This window comes from Xiphias gladius, chromosome 17, assembly GCF_016859285.1.
Source record: "Xiphias gladius isolate SHS-SW01 ecotype Sanya breed wild chromosome 17, ASM1685928v1, whole genome shotgun sequence".
NCBI lineage: Eukaryota > Metazoa > Chordata > Actinopteri > Istiophoriformes > Xiphiidae > Xiphias > Xiphias gladius.
Window position 1 is genome coordinate 8,741,831 of NC_053416.1, and position 17,536 is coordinate 8,759,366.

A 17,536-nucleotide genomic window follows, 5' to 3' on the forward strand; every position below is an offset into this window, starting at 1 on the left:
ATGGTTTTTAGAAGACTCACTGCCCTAAAGTCAAGGATATAATCACATAGAAAGAATTGTCCTTCAAAAATCTATAAAATCTGAAATGCTGCTGAATCCTGAAATACTTGGCTGCATAAACAATATTTAGTGCACTCCACAACCTGAAATTGTTTGCAAATTCTTGCACAAGACAGTGAAAATATATTTGTTGTTTGATATTTACAAAAGGGTTACTCTTAGGTGTCGTGGGGTCCACTGATGATATTTGGACTTTATGTCTGATTTATGAAAGGTGCGCCCTCTTTTGTTCTGGTTATACACAAAGCATTTTCACACTGCACTTAAGTATTTGCCTTTTTTAAAATCTTACCACCCTGAACTCAGAACTTATAGAACTGTTGTTTTTCATGGCTCAGTTCTAAAAACAGAAAGAAACAGAATGTGGTGGTCCCACATCTCTTCAGCCAGTATGCCATTGTACCCAACATATTTTATCACCCTTTTTTTTCAGATTTGTAGCGTTTTATTTCCTTTAATACCAGAAAGGGTCATTTTATTTTCCATACGGTGTCTGCAGAGGGCCAAAAGAGTGGCAGATTTTTAGACCTTCTATTGTGTTTACTAGGACTCCCAGGTGTTTTTGAGGTAGTTGGGGCAGAGTCTAGCTTTAGACCTTGGTCACTCTGAACTGGATCAGTTGCACTGATTGCACAAGTGATTGACCAGAAAAAAAGAGTCTGCTGTGATCCCCCCCCTGTGTGCTGAGGGATGGCTGCCATTGGCTGAGAGTAGGTGGGAGGCAGGGTCATGTCTCTGTACAGTCTGTTTATCAGTATTCCTTTTATCTCTCCTGTCATTTGGTGGAACTTGCTGTTTTATTCTCCCTGGTCCAGAGACCTGTATTAAACTGTATTAAATTGTATAGATTGTGCAAAAATCTGAATGTTGCATAGCAGAAGAGAAAAGCTATTCCTTACAGATGACAAAGTGATTTAAAATGTATAAAAGAAATTCAGAAACAAAGTTTAGGGGATAAATGTAATATTTTGTTTGTAATTACTATTTTTTGTTGGAAGAGGGCTACTGGATAAAGAATCATCTGTAATAAAGTAATTTTAATATTTCTTTGTCCTAATGGTGTTTTGTTTGTGAGGAGCACGACAAAGTAAAAGTATTTAAAGCTTCCAAAAACCCTTAACTTTAGCCTAATTATTTGATTCTTTATACTGTTTGTCAGAAATGCCTGAGATATTATAAGGCAATTTTTAATTATTAAAAAAGCTACACTTTTGTTTGAGGCCTATCCAAAAAGAAGGACATATTTGACTTCAAACTGACTGTTTAATTTGCATCACCTCTCTTTTGTGCACAGCAGGTTTTCTCAAAGCAGCTAGGAGCAACATTGCCTGAAAACATGCTGCTTTAACAAGTAACAATAAGTTTCCAGATCACCATTGATCACCGGTGACCATGTGTCCTCTTGATCAACTTGACTAATTTGACTCGGTGTAGAAAAACATATATTTTAATACGATTTTTTTTTTTTTTCTGCACTCAAAAAATGTCCAAAATGTCCAATTTCCGACAGCTGTCCACTGCCCTTATTTAGCTGATTTTCTTTTCCAGATGTGTGAAGGACTGAACCCAAAACCTCAAACACTGTCCGAAGTCAATACAGTCTTTCTCTGCAGAGCCCATCCTCCACCATCTCTTTCTCCTCAGCGTGTATAGGACCTCCTCCAGGTGAAGTTCCCTTCTTCTGCATCCATACTGCTCTGTCCAGGTGCCTGTGGTCTTGGTCTCCTCATCATGGTGGCTCTCCGCCTGCGAGGAGGGGCCATGTTGCTGCTCCTGTTCCTGTGCCCAGCCTGACTATATTCTCCTGGTGGACCAACCCAGCCTGCCCGATCCCTCTCCCTTCCTTTTAGGAAATCAGCCACCACCCTGAAGTACTCCAGAACTGCAATATGGCTCCAGCTACCTCCCTCCACCTCCTCATTATCAGTCCTCCCTCCCTCCATCTCTTCTCGGCCTTCCAGACTGAATCCGCAGTGCCCTCCTTTGTCTGTCAACACCAGAAGGAAATAAGGATTGCTCTGGAAAAGGGGGGTGGGCAAAGTGGAGGCAGGCGGGAGGAGAGGGTCGTCACGGCTGCAGATACAGAGCACGGGGACAGCCACCTCATCTGCATCTCTCAGTGGCTCGTTCCTCTCCCAGTAGCTGTCCCAGTCCTTGGCCGGGTAGGCCCTCTCGCCCAGTGCCCAGGCCACTGAGGGTGCCAGGCCCCGCGGGGAATGAGCTCCTGTGCTCAGTCCAGAGTTTGGAGAGATGATTGGAGGTCTAGAAGCTCTCGGCTGAAGCTGGGCTGAGGAGCAGAAAAGAGATTTCTCAAAGTCTCTGAGGGAGGAAGAGCCGAGGGCCCGATCCACGTCCAGGACTGCACCGAAGGAATTTGCGTATCTTACACCAGAGCCAAGTGAAAAAAACAAAGTTTTTATGATTGCATTCATATCAGTGTTGTAACTACTATGAATACGTTTTCATTTCGTATAAGCTGTCTTACCTACTGAGCTGCAGTTTCCGATGATACAGCGCCCCCCAATGATAAATAGGAGGCATGGCTGTTTCAAACCAGAGTTGGCCCAGAAGCACGGGTGAGATGGCTGCGGCCGCTGTCAGGTATGTACCTGATCCACACTCCCCCAAGTAGGAAAGAAGCATCCCTGAGCCTGAACCCTCACTCACTGCGAAAAGCCCAGAGGATGGGTGGCGGCTGTGGACATAAGCCACCGCCTGAAAATAGAAGACGTCGAAGACATCGTCAGGGTCAGGTAAAAAATTAAAAACAAAAAAAAATCATTGAATCACTTTGGTTCAGACTGTCAAGACGTGTCACTAAAAGCCAAATCGGGGGAACACCAAAGTCGTTGTCGTCATATTTCAACTATTGGATGGGTTACCATGAAATTCCGTACAGACATTCATGGTCTGTACCAATTCATCATTAGGATGAATCCTAATGCTGATCCTGGTGATCCCTTAACTTTTCATCTAGCGCCATCATCAGATCGAAATTTCAGTTCTTCCAATATTTGGGTTTATGACTGAATACCTGCAACACTATAGACCTTCCCATCAGCCTCATCTGTACTTATGTTTAGTGATAATTAACTAAATGTTAGCCTGCTAACACTCTAAAATGAGATTCTAAAGATGGAGCTAGACCATTAAATATTGGACATTTTTGAGAAATACATTTCTTAAAATGATTAAATTGGAATTGTTGGCTCTTCATTTTCTGTCCATCAATTAATTTACTAACTTTCAGCACATACACACACACACACACACACACACATACACAATACTTTCACCTAATTATAACATGACTTTTAAAAAAAAAAAAAAAAAAAAAATGTACAGCTTCCATCTGGTGTAAATCAAAACACAGTTTTCTTTCTATACCTGCTCAAGATCAGCTGGGTCTCCAAACTCAGTCAGTCGAGCTGTGGTCAGCGGGCACCCCGCTGTGCCTCGAGGGTGAAACACCACCACATAAAAGCCCTGGCGCATGGCCTGATGGCACAGCGCCTTCAAGTGGGGGGTCATCCCTCCCCAGGATTGAGGGATGAGCAGGAGGACAGGAGGCGTCGAGGCGAGGCAGCCCAGCGTCTTTCCCCCTGACTGATGCTCCTTCCTCCCCTCCCACCTCTTCCTCCCAGCTGCCTCGCCCAATCCTGTCCCCACAGCCCAGTCCACGGCTACAATTCCCCCGTCTCTCAGCAACAGATTTTCTCTGGTAAACTGTATCGAGTCTCCGAGTTGTCCACACAGCAGGCTGCACAGAGTCTGGAGGTGGGGGTCTCCCCTGGGCCAGGCGGCCAGTCTCGGCCTGGCCAGAGAGCCACAGTGCCGGAGCAGGTACTTGGACAGCGCAGTGGGCTTGCAGATGAGCCTGGGTCCCGCAGCCCCCCGGACAGCCGGCTTTGTCCAGCAGCGTGCTCCGGGCCAGCGGAGAGCCAGACACGACAGGAAAAGTAACAAGGATGGGAGCAAACAGAAAAAACACTCCCATACAAATGATGCCATCGGTAAAAAGGATCCTAGTTTAACACAAAGTCCAGTGTTTTCTCTGGGGATGTTTTGCTATGATTTCCTCAGTCACCTTTGACCCCCATGTTTTCCAAACTCCCGACTTGTTGCTTCATGCACCAGTGTGAAGGTCTGGCCTGATAAGTTGACAGATGTTCTGCATAGTTGTCTTGTTTTCTGCAGTTTGTTAAAACAGAATTAAAAAAAAAAAAAAGAAATCTTCAGTGACAGGCAAAGAAAACACACAAAAAAAGTGAACTAGAGGAAAGACTGTGTCATGTAAACTGTTGTCTCTCAGCTGCTTTTTCTCCTCCCTCCATAAATCATTTACTGCACGCACAAGCTCCTGCAGACGCTGAGCAAACACAGGCCACATAAATCTGTCCCGTTAACGTGACTGTGATTACAGTCTTTGACCTTGCCCCTCGTTATTTCTTTTGCACTCTTACCCCAGTTTAGCTGCAAATATTTTTTGGATTGTTGATACAGCAGTCCTGCCATCAGTACTGCGATGGTTTTATGGTGGCCCCAGCTCTATAAGGAGTTCTTAAACTGATATTGTATTTTCATCCCCATTTCAAGTTGGTTAAAAGGGGATAAAGTCAGGGGGGGATTTTCAAATTAGGATGAAGAAGATAGTAGAAATGACTTGTTACAGATGATTAGTACAATCAATTGCATGTTTTATCAACATCAATCCGCTTGTAATCTGAGCTTTGTGTGGTGGACAGAGATGCTTCTTTCCTGTGGCCCTTTCTCCGTGACGATACAATCCGGAGAGAAGTGATTTCCAGTTCAAGATCTGTTAAAAATCCTCTCCAGGCATGTGATAAGTCATACAAAAATATCCTGCCTAGAATAATAATTTGTGTCTGATATGGTTTTTCCACAAAATGTTCGATTACCTCATTAAACAAATTCTTAAAATTATATCTGCTCCTTCACCTTCCATGGCGAATCCGGAAATTTCAGAAGTATTTTATAATGAAAAGATCACATGAGTGCTCTATCAGTCCTTTTTATTGCACCGTAGCACATACCATGGTCTGCAAAAACCGGTTTCTCTCACAACACAATTGTGAGAAATGAAAGGGAAAGAGTTCAGGCAGACGCAGCAGAGAGCTCTGTGGTTTGCTTTTTTTTTTTTTTTTTTTTTAACAGAGCAGTAAAGCAGCATGTTACCTACCCGCAAGTGTCTGATGTGATTAGTGCCGGGGCGTGTTTCTGTTTTGCCCTCAGCCCCATCTAAGTGACAGTATGTGACTATCAGAAACGTGAAGATGTCGTCCAGACGACATACCAACTGCTATCACTTTCATGAATCTTGTTTCTCCCGCACAGAATATTCTGAGCATGGACGTGCACAGGCCAAAGGGAACGTAATGTCTTAGCAGATGAACCGATAACACTGACCGAACCGCTTGATAAATGTCGAGATTTAACGCAGCGGTCGGTGCGCCACAGAGGTTTAAACCTCTGACTCGGGAATTCCTTTTTCGATGTAGTCGCTACGAAGGGTCAGAGGTCAGGGTCAAATTCAGGATGACCTTTTTAATGTTCTGAAAGACAGTTAATTGCTGTCGAGGGTACGTACAACTGTGTGTACCATTAACTCACACCCCGTGTTGTGAAATTAGCAGTGAAATCCCGATGCGTTTCAAAAGTGGCCGGTGGGGATCCAGGCTTTAACCAGTCACTTTTTGGAAATGACCTTCCTGATGTCAGTCTCGGAGTTCGCCTTAAAACTCTGCATCAAACGGTCTCCTTCTGCCAGTGTTCAGCATTTCATGCTGTCGTGCTGAACTGTTGTAAATGTTGTTTCAGCAATGTTTTCAAAAAAATCAATCCAGGGAACCTCGCACCACTAAATAGAATAACATGCATAATGTCAAACAACAGGTATGCACCCACCACCAGTGCAATGCTACTAACGGCCGTGTGTTAGAATTTCAAATAATCTATTAATTGCATTCCACTAATTACATTCAATTTTGCCTGAGCTGATTTGTTGTTGTTTCTCTACTACAAACTCCCACACGGAGCCGAAGAGGTGAGCTCAAACCACCTGTGGAATACAGCAGGCAGAAATGTCATCTATATTTGGTGCAAGGACTGGTACATAATATTCCTTTTGAGATGCCGCTAATAAACAAATAATTGGGACCTTTTTTTTTATTTTTTTTCCTCCCTCATATGGGGTCCATGATGATTTGTTCATTGATTAAGCTGGAAGACTTTTCCCCCAGTCAGACGTGGGATGGTATGACAACACCATTGCATTTTAAAAAGACATCATATACAGTCATTACATTAGAAACAGTTTTTCATGATCTATGAAAAAAAAATAACTATCAAAATTGTTCTCTCTGTATTTTAAACCAGATGTGCTTCATGTATTACAGGTTATTTGATTCCATTGTAAAACTTGCTTTCATAGCTTAACGGGGTTGTGTGTGATTTGGCGAAGGCATAGGCCAAGTGAACATGTCAGCTCACTGGGATACTTCAATCAGGGATCATTCATTCATATTGTGGGTACTACTGCTGATATCAGCTCGTGTAATGGTGGCGGTGTTTTAACGATTACATTTATTTTATCATTTAAAATCATATCCACATCCGGGGCTTGCTTCCTACACACATGATTTAAAAAAACAAAAACAAAAAAACAATAGTAAAAATACACAATAAAAAACATAATATGAAACAAAAGCACGGGTAAGACAATAAAGCTGAGAAAAAAGTTATGCCCACTGTGGTTCAAATGTAAAAAAAAAAACATAACAAAAAGTGACCAACCGGTACCAAATCAATACTGTTCACTAAACCTGTCTGAGTTTATAATGAAAGCCTGTATTTCCAGCTTCAGTCACCAACGCGTGACACAAGAATGAGGGAGACCCACATGTGGAAGGAGGAAACAAACGCTAGTCACTGTACGTGCAGTGGCCGCAGCAGAGGATAAGGGCGCCCCCCCCCCCTTCCTGATCCCGAACAGCCGAGCAGCATCAGTGGAGCGCCACCTAGTGGCGGAAAGAAGGAGCCTCGCCGAACTCAGAGAGAGAGAGAGAGAGAGGTCACTGAGACGCTTTGGCCCTTGACCCCGAATAATCCCCGCAGCTTGTAGGAGAAGCAAGGCAGCAAGATGTACCCCACCGCTTCGATGCGAATATCAGGTCACACGGATGGAGTGGATTTCCCCCCCGTCCACGCAATCACAGAACACACACAACACACACAACACACACAACGCAACATCCAAAAGAAAAAGCCGGCGACCAGCAGGTTTGTTCCATTTATTCAGTGAGAGTAAAGGAAATCGAAGTCCACACCTGATGATTACTGTTTATTACAATGTTGGTTTAGCCAGTGATTGTGGGGGTGATCTGGAGATGCAGCTTTAGCAGAAGTCACCTAGATTATCACACGTTCAACTTAAACAGTGACCTCTGAAATAAACGCAACGTCTAACCCCCTCGGGGCGAGACATCCCCGGCGGTCTCGTGCCCCTCGCGAGACCGAACCGACACGGACGCGCCGCCGGCGTCGGTGGCTCCCGTTTAGAGAATGGGACCGCACCGAGGGCAGCAGGTCGAGCGGGTCCTCCGTGGCCCCGCCCTGTCTCTGGGGCACTGTGGGGCAGGTGTTGACACAACGACGACACGGTGTGCGGGACAGCGTCAAGACCTCAGCCCACAGTAAGTGTCCTTCTAACTCATAATCACAAGCGGTGCCTGAAGAAAATATAGGCAACCTCGGATGTCTATTACATTAAGTCGACCATATAGACCTCTTTTTTGGTTTTGTTTTTTAATTTGGAAGACTTTCAGTAAGTTATCACCACAATAAATAAAGTTAAGATTCCTTTGAAATGTTTAGGGCAGAAATAAATTCCTTTTTTTTGTTTTTTTTAAGTGCTCATGCCTGAATTAGAGATTTCAATGCGAATGGATGGCTCGATTAAAAATCAATTAGTGTGTTTATATAGAAAGAAAGAGGCTGAGAACTAGAGCTTGAGTGGAACAGTTTGTTATATAAAGTGGTTGGTTGTAATGAGGTTTGAGTTGGTTCTAATAATGTTTGTGTCATTGGAATGTAAATCGTTACCTTTTTGTTTTTCGTACTTAGAGTTTGAGGTGCACAACACCGCTGGGTATTATAGTGTATTAGTAAATGCTGACCAGTGGTTTTCTGATCGGAGTTACGGAGTCATTCTTGCCGCTTGCTGACAACGGCCCGTTCCGCTCCGACTCTCTCGGCCACAAAAATAAAAGAAGGAACGATGTCCAGAGCAGCATCCGTGACCTGGGACACACCCCTGGGAATGAATGAAGGAATGAGGGAAGACTGTGGCCCGTGGCCCGCTGAGGGGGGGAAATTAACCTCCGCGGATGTGTGTCTCTTATCCCCAGGCTCCGGAGTGATGTCCTCGGGGTTGGCCGTGTGGTGTCTCCTGCTCCTGCCCACCGGAGCTCACGGCTTCGGAATACTGCCCGGGAAGTCCCTGAACCACCTGGAAATCACCGAGAGCGCGATCCTAGACACCGCGGTGCGGGCGTGCCGCGCTCTGGCTCACGCCGACGGGGCGGGCTTCACCTCCCCGGTAAGAGTTTCACCCCGGTGAAGCTACTGTCACTAGAAACGAGCGCATCGCCCTTAGCAGTGTTGGTATGATTTGACTTTGTGTGTGTGTGTGTGTGTGTGTGTGTGTGTGTTTGCGCGCGTGCGTTTGCGCGCGTCCAGGCACGGCCCTTCACTGCCCAGGCCGTCGCCGCCGCCTGCGACGCCCCGAAGTCGGCGAAGAGTTTCGGCCACGCCATCACGTCCATCACGCTACGCAACATACGGGTGGACATCCGCCATGCCCTGAATGCGAGCTTCCACTTCGACGACGAAATGTTTGTCCAAGGCAGGAGAATCATCACGGAGGGAATCGGGGTCGTCAAGGCGAGCAACAAGGCGGGGAACTTTGAGGCGGCGAGGCAGAAGCTGGGAGAGATTTTGCATCCTTTACAGGTATTTGTCACCTTTTTTTTTTTCAAAAGCATTGTTTGTTCGGTTTCCAACGGCTTTAGAGTCAACGAAATGTGATGCGCTCCTTGCCCGCACCCTCTCCCCACCACCCCCGAAGGACTTCTACAGCCACAGCAACTGGGTGGAGCTGGGGAACACGGTCCCCAACCCCGGTTTGATCAGGCCGGACGCCCACCTCGGCAACATGGCAGGTAAAGGCATGGCGCGCTGCGACGCCCGAGTCGAACCCCCACCCGTTGCCATTGATCTCGCTGACCCCAACTTTTTCCCCAGACGAAGGCAGGGCGACCTGCCGCAGCTGCGACGGAGACGACTGCCGCGGCAACATTTTGGAGGATGTCATCGAGGAGAGGGTACTGACCTCCGGGTATTTTGGCGTCGTACCTTTTCTCTCAACCAAGCCAAAAAGTAAATAATTCATTCTGCCACTAATACCACAGCGTTTTTTTTTTTTTTCTCACCCTGCCACAAGAAGGTTCACATGAACATACAGATACATTCTTGGGGTTTTACCTGAGATTTGTAGTTTATGGTAAGATTTGTATTTCATGGTAGTTGACCAGTGGACCACTGGTTGTATAACTTCATGGTAATTTGTACTTTGTTTACTTGACTATTTCCATTTTCCTCTAATTTATACTACTACTACTACTACGACTACTTTAACTCCACCACACTTCAGGTGGGAAACACTGTACTTCCTAATCCGCTACATTTATCTGACACCTATAGTTAGATCAAGGTTTTACACACAAAATATATGCTCACTTTATAAAGTATCGGTTTGATCCTTGATGCATTTTAGATGAACTGTCACAAATGAAACCAATCCTTCTGTTGTCAACCACAAAGATGCTGTAAAATGACCCCATATACACAAATTACAATATAGTATCTTAGTATCATGACAGTACATAGTATATCCTTTTAACAACGCTTCAGGTACACTTTCTTTAACCTAAAACACATATGGCGGCGTATGTGCGTTTGAAGGGCATTGTACACAGCAGTATGTCCTACTAGCATCAGTGCAAATATATTATTCACTGACAAAAACGCGCACAACCTTTTTAAAACCTGATTTATCGTAACAAGATCAACAGCGTACGCCCAGTCGCACACAGTACACTTCGTGAAATTCGTAAAGGCTTGATTCAGATAAACGCGGATGTAAATACCGCCGCCTTTCACAACAACTGGGTGTCGCATTTCCTGCAGGATCAGTCTGTTGTGTGGAAAGTTACAGGTTTCAGCTTCCGTGGGGCTTCCAGTTCCAGTGCAAAGCCAACAAATTAGGGATTGGACAAGACATTCCCGACTCAAGCTCCACTTACTTGCTTTTTACTGGGGCTTTTCATTTGATCCGTGTTCACTTCAGTTCAGTTTTAGATTGCCTACAAGGTAATTGGATGCTGGTTTGTTCAAAGATGTGACCATGTAACAAATACATTGACAATATTACCTTTTTTTTTTAATTCTAGCTAAAAACTGACTTGACCCATTATGACTTCTGTCACAGGTACAGAACAGTGATGGCAATGGCTCATAGTAGCGATGATAATGAAATCAGTGCTATATAGTTATTTATTTCCCTTAATAAACAAAGATCTGGTCTCTGTTCATTCACACTGCTGCAGCGGAAAATATCTGCATCCTGAACTTTTGTTAAAGTTTTCTGTTAACACTTTGCTTCCGCTCCTCTGTTGTTGCATCCGCTTAAGTGACCTTTTCCCCTTGTTGTGTTTTCCGCCTCGGAGACATTTTCCAATTTTCAACTGTCGAACGATATCTAAAGTTAAAAGGAGTTGCACACGATGGTCTATAGATGTAGAAGATTATGAACCAGTAGGTCTGGCCTCAGAAAAGCCTGATACTATTGTAAAAACCCAGAAGAGTGTCATTTTTTTTTTTCTTTCGTGCTCTTTGTTGAACAGGGAAATGCAGCCACGGAGGAGCAGTAGATCAAACAAGTACCATCGAGCCTAAAGGTGGGATCAACAAAGACACTTTTGATTCCAGTCACGGACATCTCCACGCTGAGGCAGCAAATGTGGCGATAACTGCAACCAGTGAGCTACTAGAGGACCTTCGAGCGGCTGCCGGTGATAGGCCATTCCTCCAGTATGAAAGCCATTCTGCATGTTTCAGTTATGTGCCGTTGATCAGAGTTTTTTTTTTTTTTAATCTCTTAGTTTTATCCATCTCTCTGCATCCCTCAGGATGATGGGAATCTCCAAAGGTTCCAGTAAAGCCCTGTGCTTTGTGATCGACACCACAGGAAGCATGAGCGACGACATTGAGGCAGTGAGGACCGTCACTTCCTCTATAATCGACCATAGCGTGGGAACAGATGATGAGCCCTCACTTTACATTCTTGTACCATTTAATGATCCAGGTAGGATCTTTAGGATGCTACAAAATTTCTCATATTATCTCTTTGCTTGTGGAAAGATGCTTGTTCTGTCAGATTTTTTTTTTTTTTTTTTTTTTTAAATTGCAAATTGTGAAATCTTCCCAGTGGAAGTAAGCCGGCAGACTCTCACGTGTCGTCCAGATACGCTGCAGATGAAGAATAAAAAGCATGTTTCTTTCTCCTGTCTCCCAATGAACTTCAGAATTCGGGCCGCTGATAAAGACTACAGACCCGAATGTCTTTAAGAACGTTATTAATTCGCTATCAGCGACTGGTGGAGGAGATACGGCGGAACTGAGTCTCTCTGGGCTTCAGGTTTCTGTGACGTCTTTGAGACTACTTCAAAATCTGCCCCAAAAAACTCGACGTGTAAACATTTCTGACTAAAACTATCCCTGCTATCCCACACCCTTCTCCTCCTATAGCTGGCTCTAAGTGGCGCTCCTTCAAATTCTGAGATCTTCCTCTTCACGGATGCGCCCGCTAAAGACAAACAGCTAAAAAGCACAGTGATCGCACTCATAGAGCGGACTCAAACAGTGGTCAGTATCTACCGTGTTTTTCTTTTCTTGTCATGTGTTTAAAAACTCAATGTATTTTGTGTTTTTGATAATTCCCTATGTATACGCTGCTGGTTTGTGGTTTGGCTGTTGCTTTAGTCTCGAGTCAGGCATGGAGGTGTGCGCCTATCTGCCTACGGGCGGGACTTAGGACCGTTTCTGTGATACACACCTGAGTCTGTTTGCTTCCTCTGAACCTGGCAAAGACATAAAAACCAAAAACTGGTCGATTTAATAAATGATTTAATCGACAGAAAATTAATTGGCAACAATTGAAAATCGATTAATTGTTTTGAGTGGTTTTTTTTTTGAAGAAAAAGAAGAAAAGATAGAAAAATTCTTTGGTTTCAGCTTTTCAAACACACATGAGAGTATTTTCTGGTTTTCCCAGTCTTCTATGAGTTTTGAACTGTTGGTCGAATAAGATATTTAAATAAGATATTTAAAGACATCGATTAGGGCTCTAGGAAATTTGGGATGGATATTTGCTAATTTTCCCACCTTTTTTTTTGCGTGTGTGTTACTCACATTAGTTCTTACTTGAAGCCTTTCTGATTTAGTTGTGATTCACCTCCTTCTTTCCAGGTGAACTTCCTGATTACCGACTCAACGGTGATCAGTCGCCGGAGACGCAGTGACGACGTCCAGCAACGGCACAGAGGGATAACGGCATCGGACGCCCAGCTGTACAGAGACCTGGCTCAGGCCTCAGGAGGTCAGGTTATTGAAGTCACAAAGAGTGAGCTCCCCGTGGCCACCAGCATCATTACAGAGTCCTCCAGCTCCTCTCTGGTAGTAGCACAAACTTCCCACTACTAGTCAGTTTTGTCAGTTCCAAGATCTCAGCCGTGTCACCTGTTTGATGTGATTTCTTAGGTGACCATTCTGCAAGCAGCCAGGAGCCCGGGGAAGGCCGATAATTTCTCTTTTATAGTAGATGAAACGGTGATAAACCTCACGGTTTACATCACTGGGCGCGCCGTCACTTTCACTCTCATCAGCCCCAAAGGTAATACTGCCCCTCGGAATTAAACCTTTTCTCTTCATGAACACTAATACTCTTAAGGCATTAAGTGTATTATTGTAGCATCAATACGTCATTATGTTGATTTTGAGTCATCACAATATAATTGCAGAACACTGTCAGTCTCTCCAGAGCCCCTACACCACATTTTACACAACCTGCCGACTTTTATTGAATTTGCTTGACTGTTTTATGTAACAAAGCAGCATTTATAAGTGGTAAAATTTGGAATAAAATCATTTTTATTTGGGTGGAATCGCTGTTACCATTGGACAGAAAATCAATTTCATTCATTTACTCAGAGTTTTTATTTTATCTCACATTTGTGCAAAGAGGAAAAAGGCAGCTGGGGGAGAAAAAGAAAAAAAAAGAAAAAAAAACTTCCAAAATGTTCGTTCTAAGACAAATGAGAAAATCGTTAAGGAAGACCGTGGTTTATAGGAAAGACAGTCTGGTGATGATATAACTACCAGTCACTCATACAAGAAATTCTTTGCAGTTATGTTCTTGTCCAAATAATGTGAAAATGTAGTGATTTTTTTTTTTTTTTTTTTAAAGAAATACTATATGCAGCACTTCTATGTCACATCATCATTATCAGTATGTTACATCATTCATTCTTGTAACCGTGTCCTGCCAGCGTGCTCCTAATTTCTGTTTTTGTTTGAAGGTGAATCTCAGCAAAGCACCGACACAACAGGACCATTGATCACTGCATCCCAGTCAGTGGGAAACTTCAAGACTCTGCGGCTAAAGAGAGAAGTTGGACTGTGGGAAATGAGAATGGCGTCGACTAATCCCTACACCCTGAAGGTCATAGGTGAGACCTCCAATGATTGATTTAAATTGAGCGCAAAATGAATACGTGTGTTTGTTGGAGCCATGTTAGTGTCAGGTGTCCCTTACCTTAAGGCTTTGCGCTGAAATTACCAAGAAGCTCCCTCTTGCAATACCAGCCCACTTCAGGTTCGGTCCCGGTTCCACTAGCTTTCATTGTTCAGCTCAATTTCTCAGCGATTTTTAGCCATGCTACCGGTTTGACTCTAGTGATGGCATCGTCAGACAGTCCAGTAAAAGACCAGAAGAAATACCTCGGCAACCTTTAACGTCATTACATGAATATTGCCAAATTTTAATCCTTGAAATTTTGGTAAAATCCACGTACTGACATTCATGTTCCCCTCAGGATCAATTGCAATCAATTTGGTGTTCCCTTAAATTATCGTCCAGAATTTGAAATTGTCCAGTGCCAACACTTTGCACAAGGCTTTGACTGCTCTACAATGAATAAGAATCACAGGATATTTTGTCGATGAATGATCACAAAATAACCGTTGCACCTGAATTTTATCAGTAGCGGTAATCCATTTAATTTGTATCAAGTATCACGTATCAATATTGTGTGCACTTCTGTTAGCTCAAGTTTAAGAGCGTTCTCTGTAACTCCCACTACAGCTTCACTTTGTCTCAAAACTGTTATCTCAAAAAATAAACAGCTGTAAATACACTTGAGCAATGTTGAATTGGTGGGGGGGGGAAAAAGACCACTAGGTAGGTAGAGCTGTAGTGAGTAGGAAGGGAAACAATGTATGGTTTGTTTACTTAGCCCCCCCCCCCCCGATGACTTTTTATTTGCAGGCCAGAGTCCTATTGACTTCCTGTTTGACTTCGTGGAGGCATCGCAGGGTCCGTTCACAGGATTCGATGCCCTTGACACACGTCCCAGAGCTGGTAAAAGAAATGCTAAAATATGAATTTGAAGATGTGCCAACATCATCAAGTCCGACTTGATGAATTTTTTATTTTCCCTTAAAGGTGTCAGCGGCAGCCTGCTGGTGTCTTTGACCGGGAGTGACTCTGCCACCCTGACAGAAGTGGCTCTGATTGAATCAGCAGGGTCTGAGGAGATTAAAGGGGTGGTGGAGCCACAGGGCAGTGGCAGGTTCTTGGTCCAGGTTGACCGGATACCATCAGTGGAGTTTGTTGTGCGGGTGAAGGGGCAGAATGGCAGCGTCTCCAGCAGGGCTTCATCAATAATCTTCCAAAGGCAGTCACCTATCAACTTCAGAGCCTCCAATCTCACTATCACCGTGAGTACCCATCCCAGACCATCACTGTGTTACACAGGGATGTCACATCAAACATGAGAGGATATGCAGCAACAAAAACTTTGAATGTTCACCTTGTAAAAAAGTTTGAAAGAACACTTCATCACTACAAACACGGACTCTTGTCTGATTCTCTTTGTATTTAGGCGGATTCAAACAGCATCTTAGTACCGGGAACACCGTTCTCTGTGCCCTTCTCTGTGATGACCAATGGAACAGGGGGAAATTTCACCATCCGAGCCACCAACAACCAACGTTTTGACTCAACATCTCCAACCAGTTTATTCCTAGAAACTGGAAACAGCACTAATGGTACAGTGACTCTCTCAGCACCTCTTAACACCCCATCCGGTACCGATGTCACCCTGACCATTGAGGCCGAGGCTCCGGGGGGCGAAGACACCAACTATGTTGTGATGCTTTTCTCTATCGTTAACACGGTAATACTCCCACTGAAGAATCACATTTATTAGTAAAATTACAAAATAAGTTCCTTTACGTTCATGTTTGTTCATTAACTCACTGATGTAAAACTAGCAGACTGTATGCACTAAAGCATTGAACAATCATTCTAGCTCCTCATTGTGTTTACTGGCTGAATCGCCGATGCGAAACTACTTTTTCTTCTCATAGGTGACCGATTTCACTCAGCCGGTGTGTCAGATTCTCAGCGTGCAGTCCAAGTGCTCTGAAAACTGCAGCTTATCCACCTGGGAGCTCTCCGTGCGGGTGACTGATGGGGCTGAAGGGACGGGCGTTGAGCGCGTCAGCCTCAGACAAGGCAACGGGACCATGAACACCAGTCTGGCTGCTGGCAACGAGAACATAACGCTGGTGTCCTATAGTGCATCTTGCTGTGCACCTGATATGGAGCTGCTGGTTGTGGATCGGGTGGGTAATGTAGGCTCCTGTTTCTACACCCTCCGGGAAGATTCACCAGCTGCCATCTCTTTGTCCACCAAAGTCACTCAGTCGCTCTTTCTTCTCCTAAGCATGGTGCTACTAGTACTAAATCCCCTCCACTAGGAACATTCAGTGACTCCAAACAACTGTTTTCAGGAAAGCTCTGATGAGCCCCCCTCTACGCTAGAATTGCAACCTGATGGGTCCTGACAAAGGGTTTCAGGTTGGGATTGGGGCGTTTTGTTATGGGTTTTTTTTTTTTTGTCTGTTTTTTGTAAAGCTTCAGGCTCCGGTTAGGCTCAGGCTGGATTATTTTCAAGCCTAACTTGAAGAGAAAAGTCTCCCGCTCTCGTTCTCTCTCTAACTCCGCCAACTGTCTGTGTCAATGCATTGCAAGTAGATACACCATGCCCACTGGGAAGAAGCACGTGAGACAGCGGGAGCCAATGTGTTACGTTACTCTGGTGAGACAGCGGCCGGTAATAGAGAGACGTCAGACATCTGTTTATACTACACTGGGTGTCTCAATACACAGACGTGTTCACATGTTGCATCCAGACGGTCATACTATGGGCTACATGTAGACCCTAGTGTACTGAGGCGAATGACAACATTTATGTGTAATAAATCTTAGCAAAGAAGTGGCTGTGGAAAATACAAATTGAGCTTAAGTAGGCAGCTGTTAGTTAATCTGTTATATCAAATTTATAAGGTGATAATCAAGTCAAGTTGTTTTTTTTTTGTTTTTTTTTTAAGTTTCTCTTCCTCCTAGTGGCAAAATTAATTAAAGCAGCTTTAAATCACAAACGGATTTTCATGTGCCTGCATCACTGGGGGTTTAGCTACTGCTTTTATTAGATGTAGTTTGTCCTTAGAAAAATCAGAGGAAATGGCTTTTGTGCTTTGCCTGCTATTCAGTGAATGTATTTCTTTGTTTATAAGCCAACTTAAATCCTAAAATTTAAAAAAAAAGAAATCCTACTCCAAGGAAAAACCAGTTGCTCCCATGGGAAGCAAGTAGTCCTTTGCCTGCGCTCCGGACCTCCAGCCAGCTCATCGTCTGTTTCCACTCATGCGCGTGGATGCACACTCATTGGGACGGTTAAAGACCAGCTGGTCTCTGTGTAGCCTCTCACATGTGAGGGGTGTCCAGCACCTCTAGATGGCAGGTGATAATTTCTCATCAGGAAAGATCTGGGAAATGCTGTAACAACAGATGGAAATGGCAGACTTTTTTCTTTTTTTTTTTTTAAAAAAACACTTTTTTTTTTTTTTTTTATTGTTTGGCGACAAGTTCAACAATTTTTCCTCTGGTTTCTTTTATCACTATTTACATTTTGAAAAGTTTTCAGAGAGGCTTATTTAAATGAACTGATCAGCGGTCATCTGATGTGTGTTGAGAGGCGCACTTTTCTGGCGT

The 17,536-nt window shown here is 44.0% G+C and overlaps 2 protein-coding genes across 4 annotated transcripts; one reads left to right on the forward strand and one right to left on the reverse strand.

Annotated features, from left to right (window-relative positions):
- Window positions 1-1,522: 1,522 nt before the first annotated feature.
- LOC120802242 (protein ABHD15) lies at window positions 1,523-4,262 on the reverse strand. The gene is made up of 3 exons (XM_040149832.1): window positions 3,448-4,262; window positions 2,546-2,775; window positions 1,523-2,442 (listed from the first exon to the last, which is right to left on the reverse strand). The coding sequence occupies exons 1-3, from the start codon at window positions 4,069-4,071 to the stop codon at window positions 1,701-1,703; spliced, it is 1,596 nt and encodes a 531-aa protein (XP_040005766.1). The 5' UTR covers window positions 4,072-4,262; the 3' UTR covers window positions 1,523-1,700.
- A 3,462-nt stretch (window positions 4,263-7,724) lies between these two features.
- LOC120802383 (von Willebrand factor A domain-containing protein 7-like) lies at window positions 7,725-17,423 on the forward strand. 3 transcript variants are annotated; one of them, XM_040150135.1, is made up of 16 exons: window positions 7,725-7,772; window positions 8,487-8,677; window positions 8,818-9,090; window positions 9,206-9,299; window positions 9,382-9,516; window positions 11,043-11,229; window positions 11,328-11,503; window positions 11,724-11,836; window positions 11,947-12,063; window positions 12,667-12,873; window positions 12,958-13,090; window positions 13,776-13,925; window positions 14,744-14,836; window positions 14,921-15,195; window positions 15,360-15,653; window positions 15,847-17,423. In XM_040150135.1, exons 2-16 carry the CDS (start codon window positions 8,498-8,500, stop codon window positions 16,237-16,239), a joined length of 2,820 nt encoding a protein of 939 aa, XP_040006069.1. In that variant the 5' UTR covers window positions 7,725-7,772; window positions 8,487-8,497; the 3' UTR covers window positions 16,240-17,423. The 3 variants fall into 3 exon arrangements, with proteins under 3 accessions (XP_040006069.1, XP_040006068.1, XP_040006070.1); XM_040150134.1 differs by lacking the exon at window positions 7,725-7,772 and having other exon boundaries at window positions 8,379-8,677; XM_040150136.1 differs by lacking the exons at window positions 7,725-7,772; window positions 8,487-8,677 and having other exon boundaries at window positions 8,835-9,090; window positions 9,217-9,299.
- Window positions 17,424-17,536: the final 113 nt, after the last annotated feature.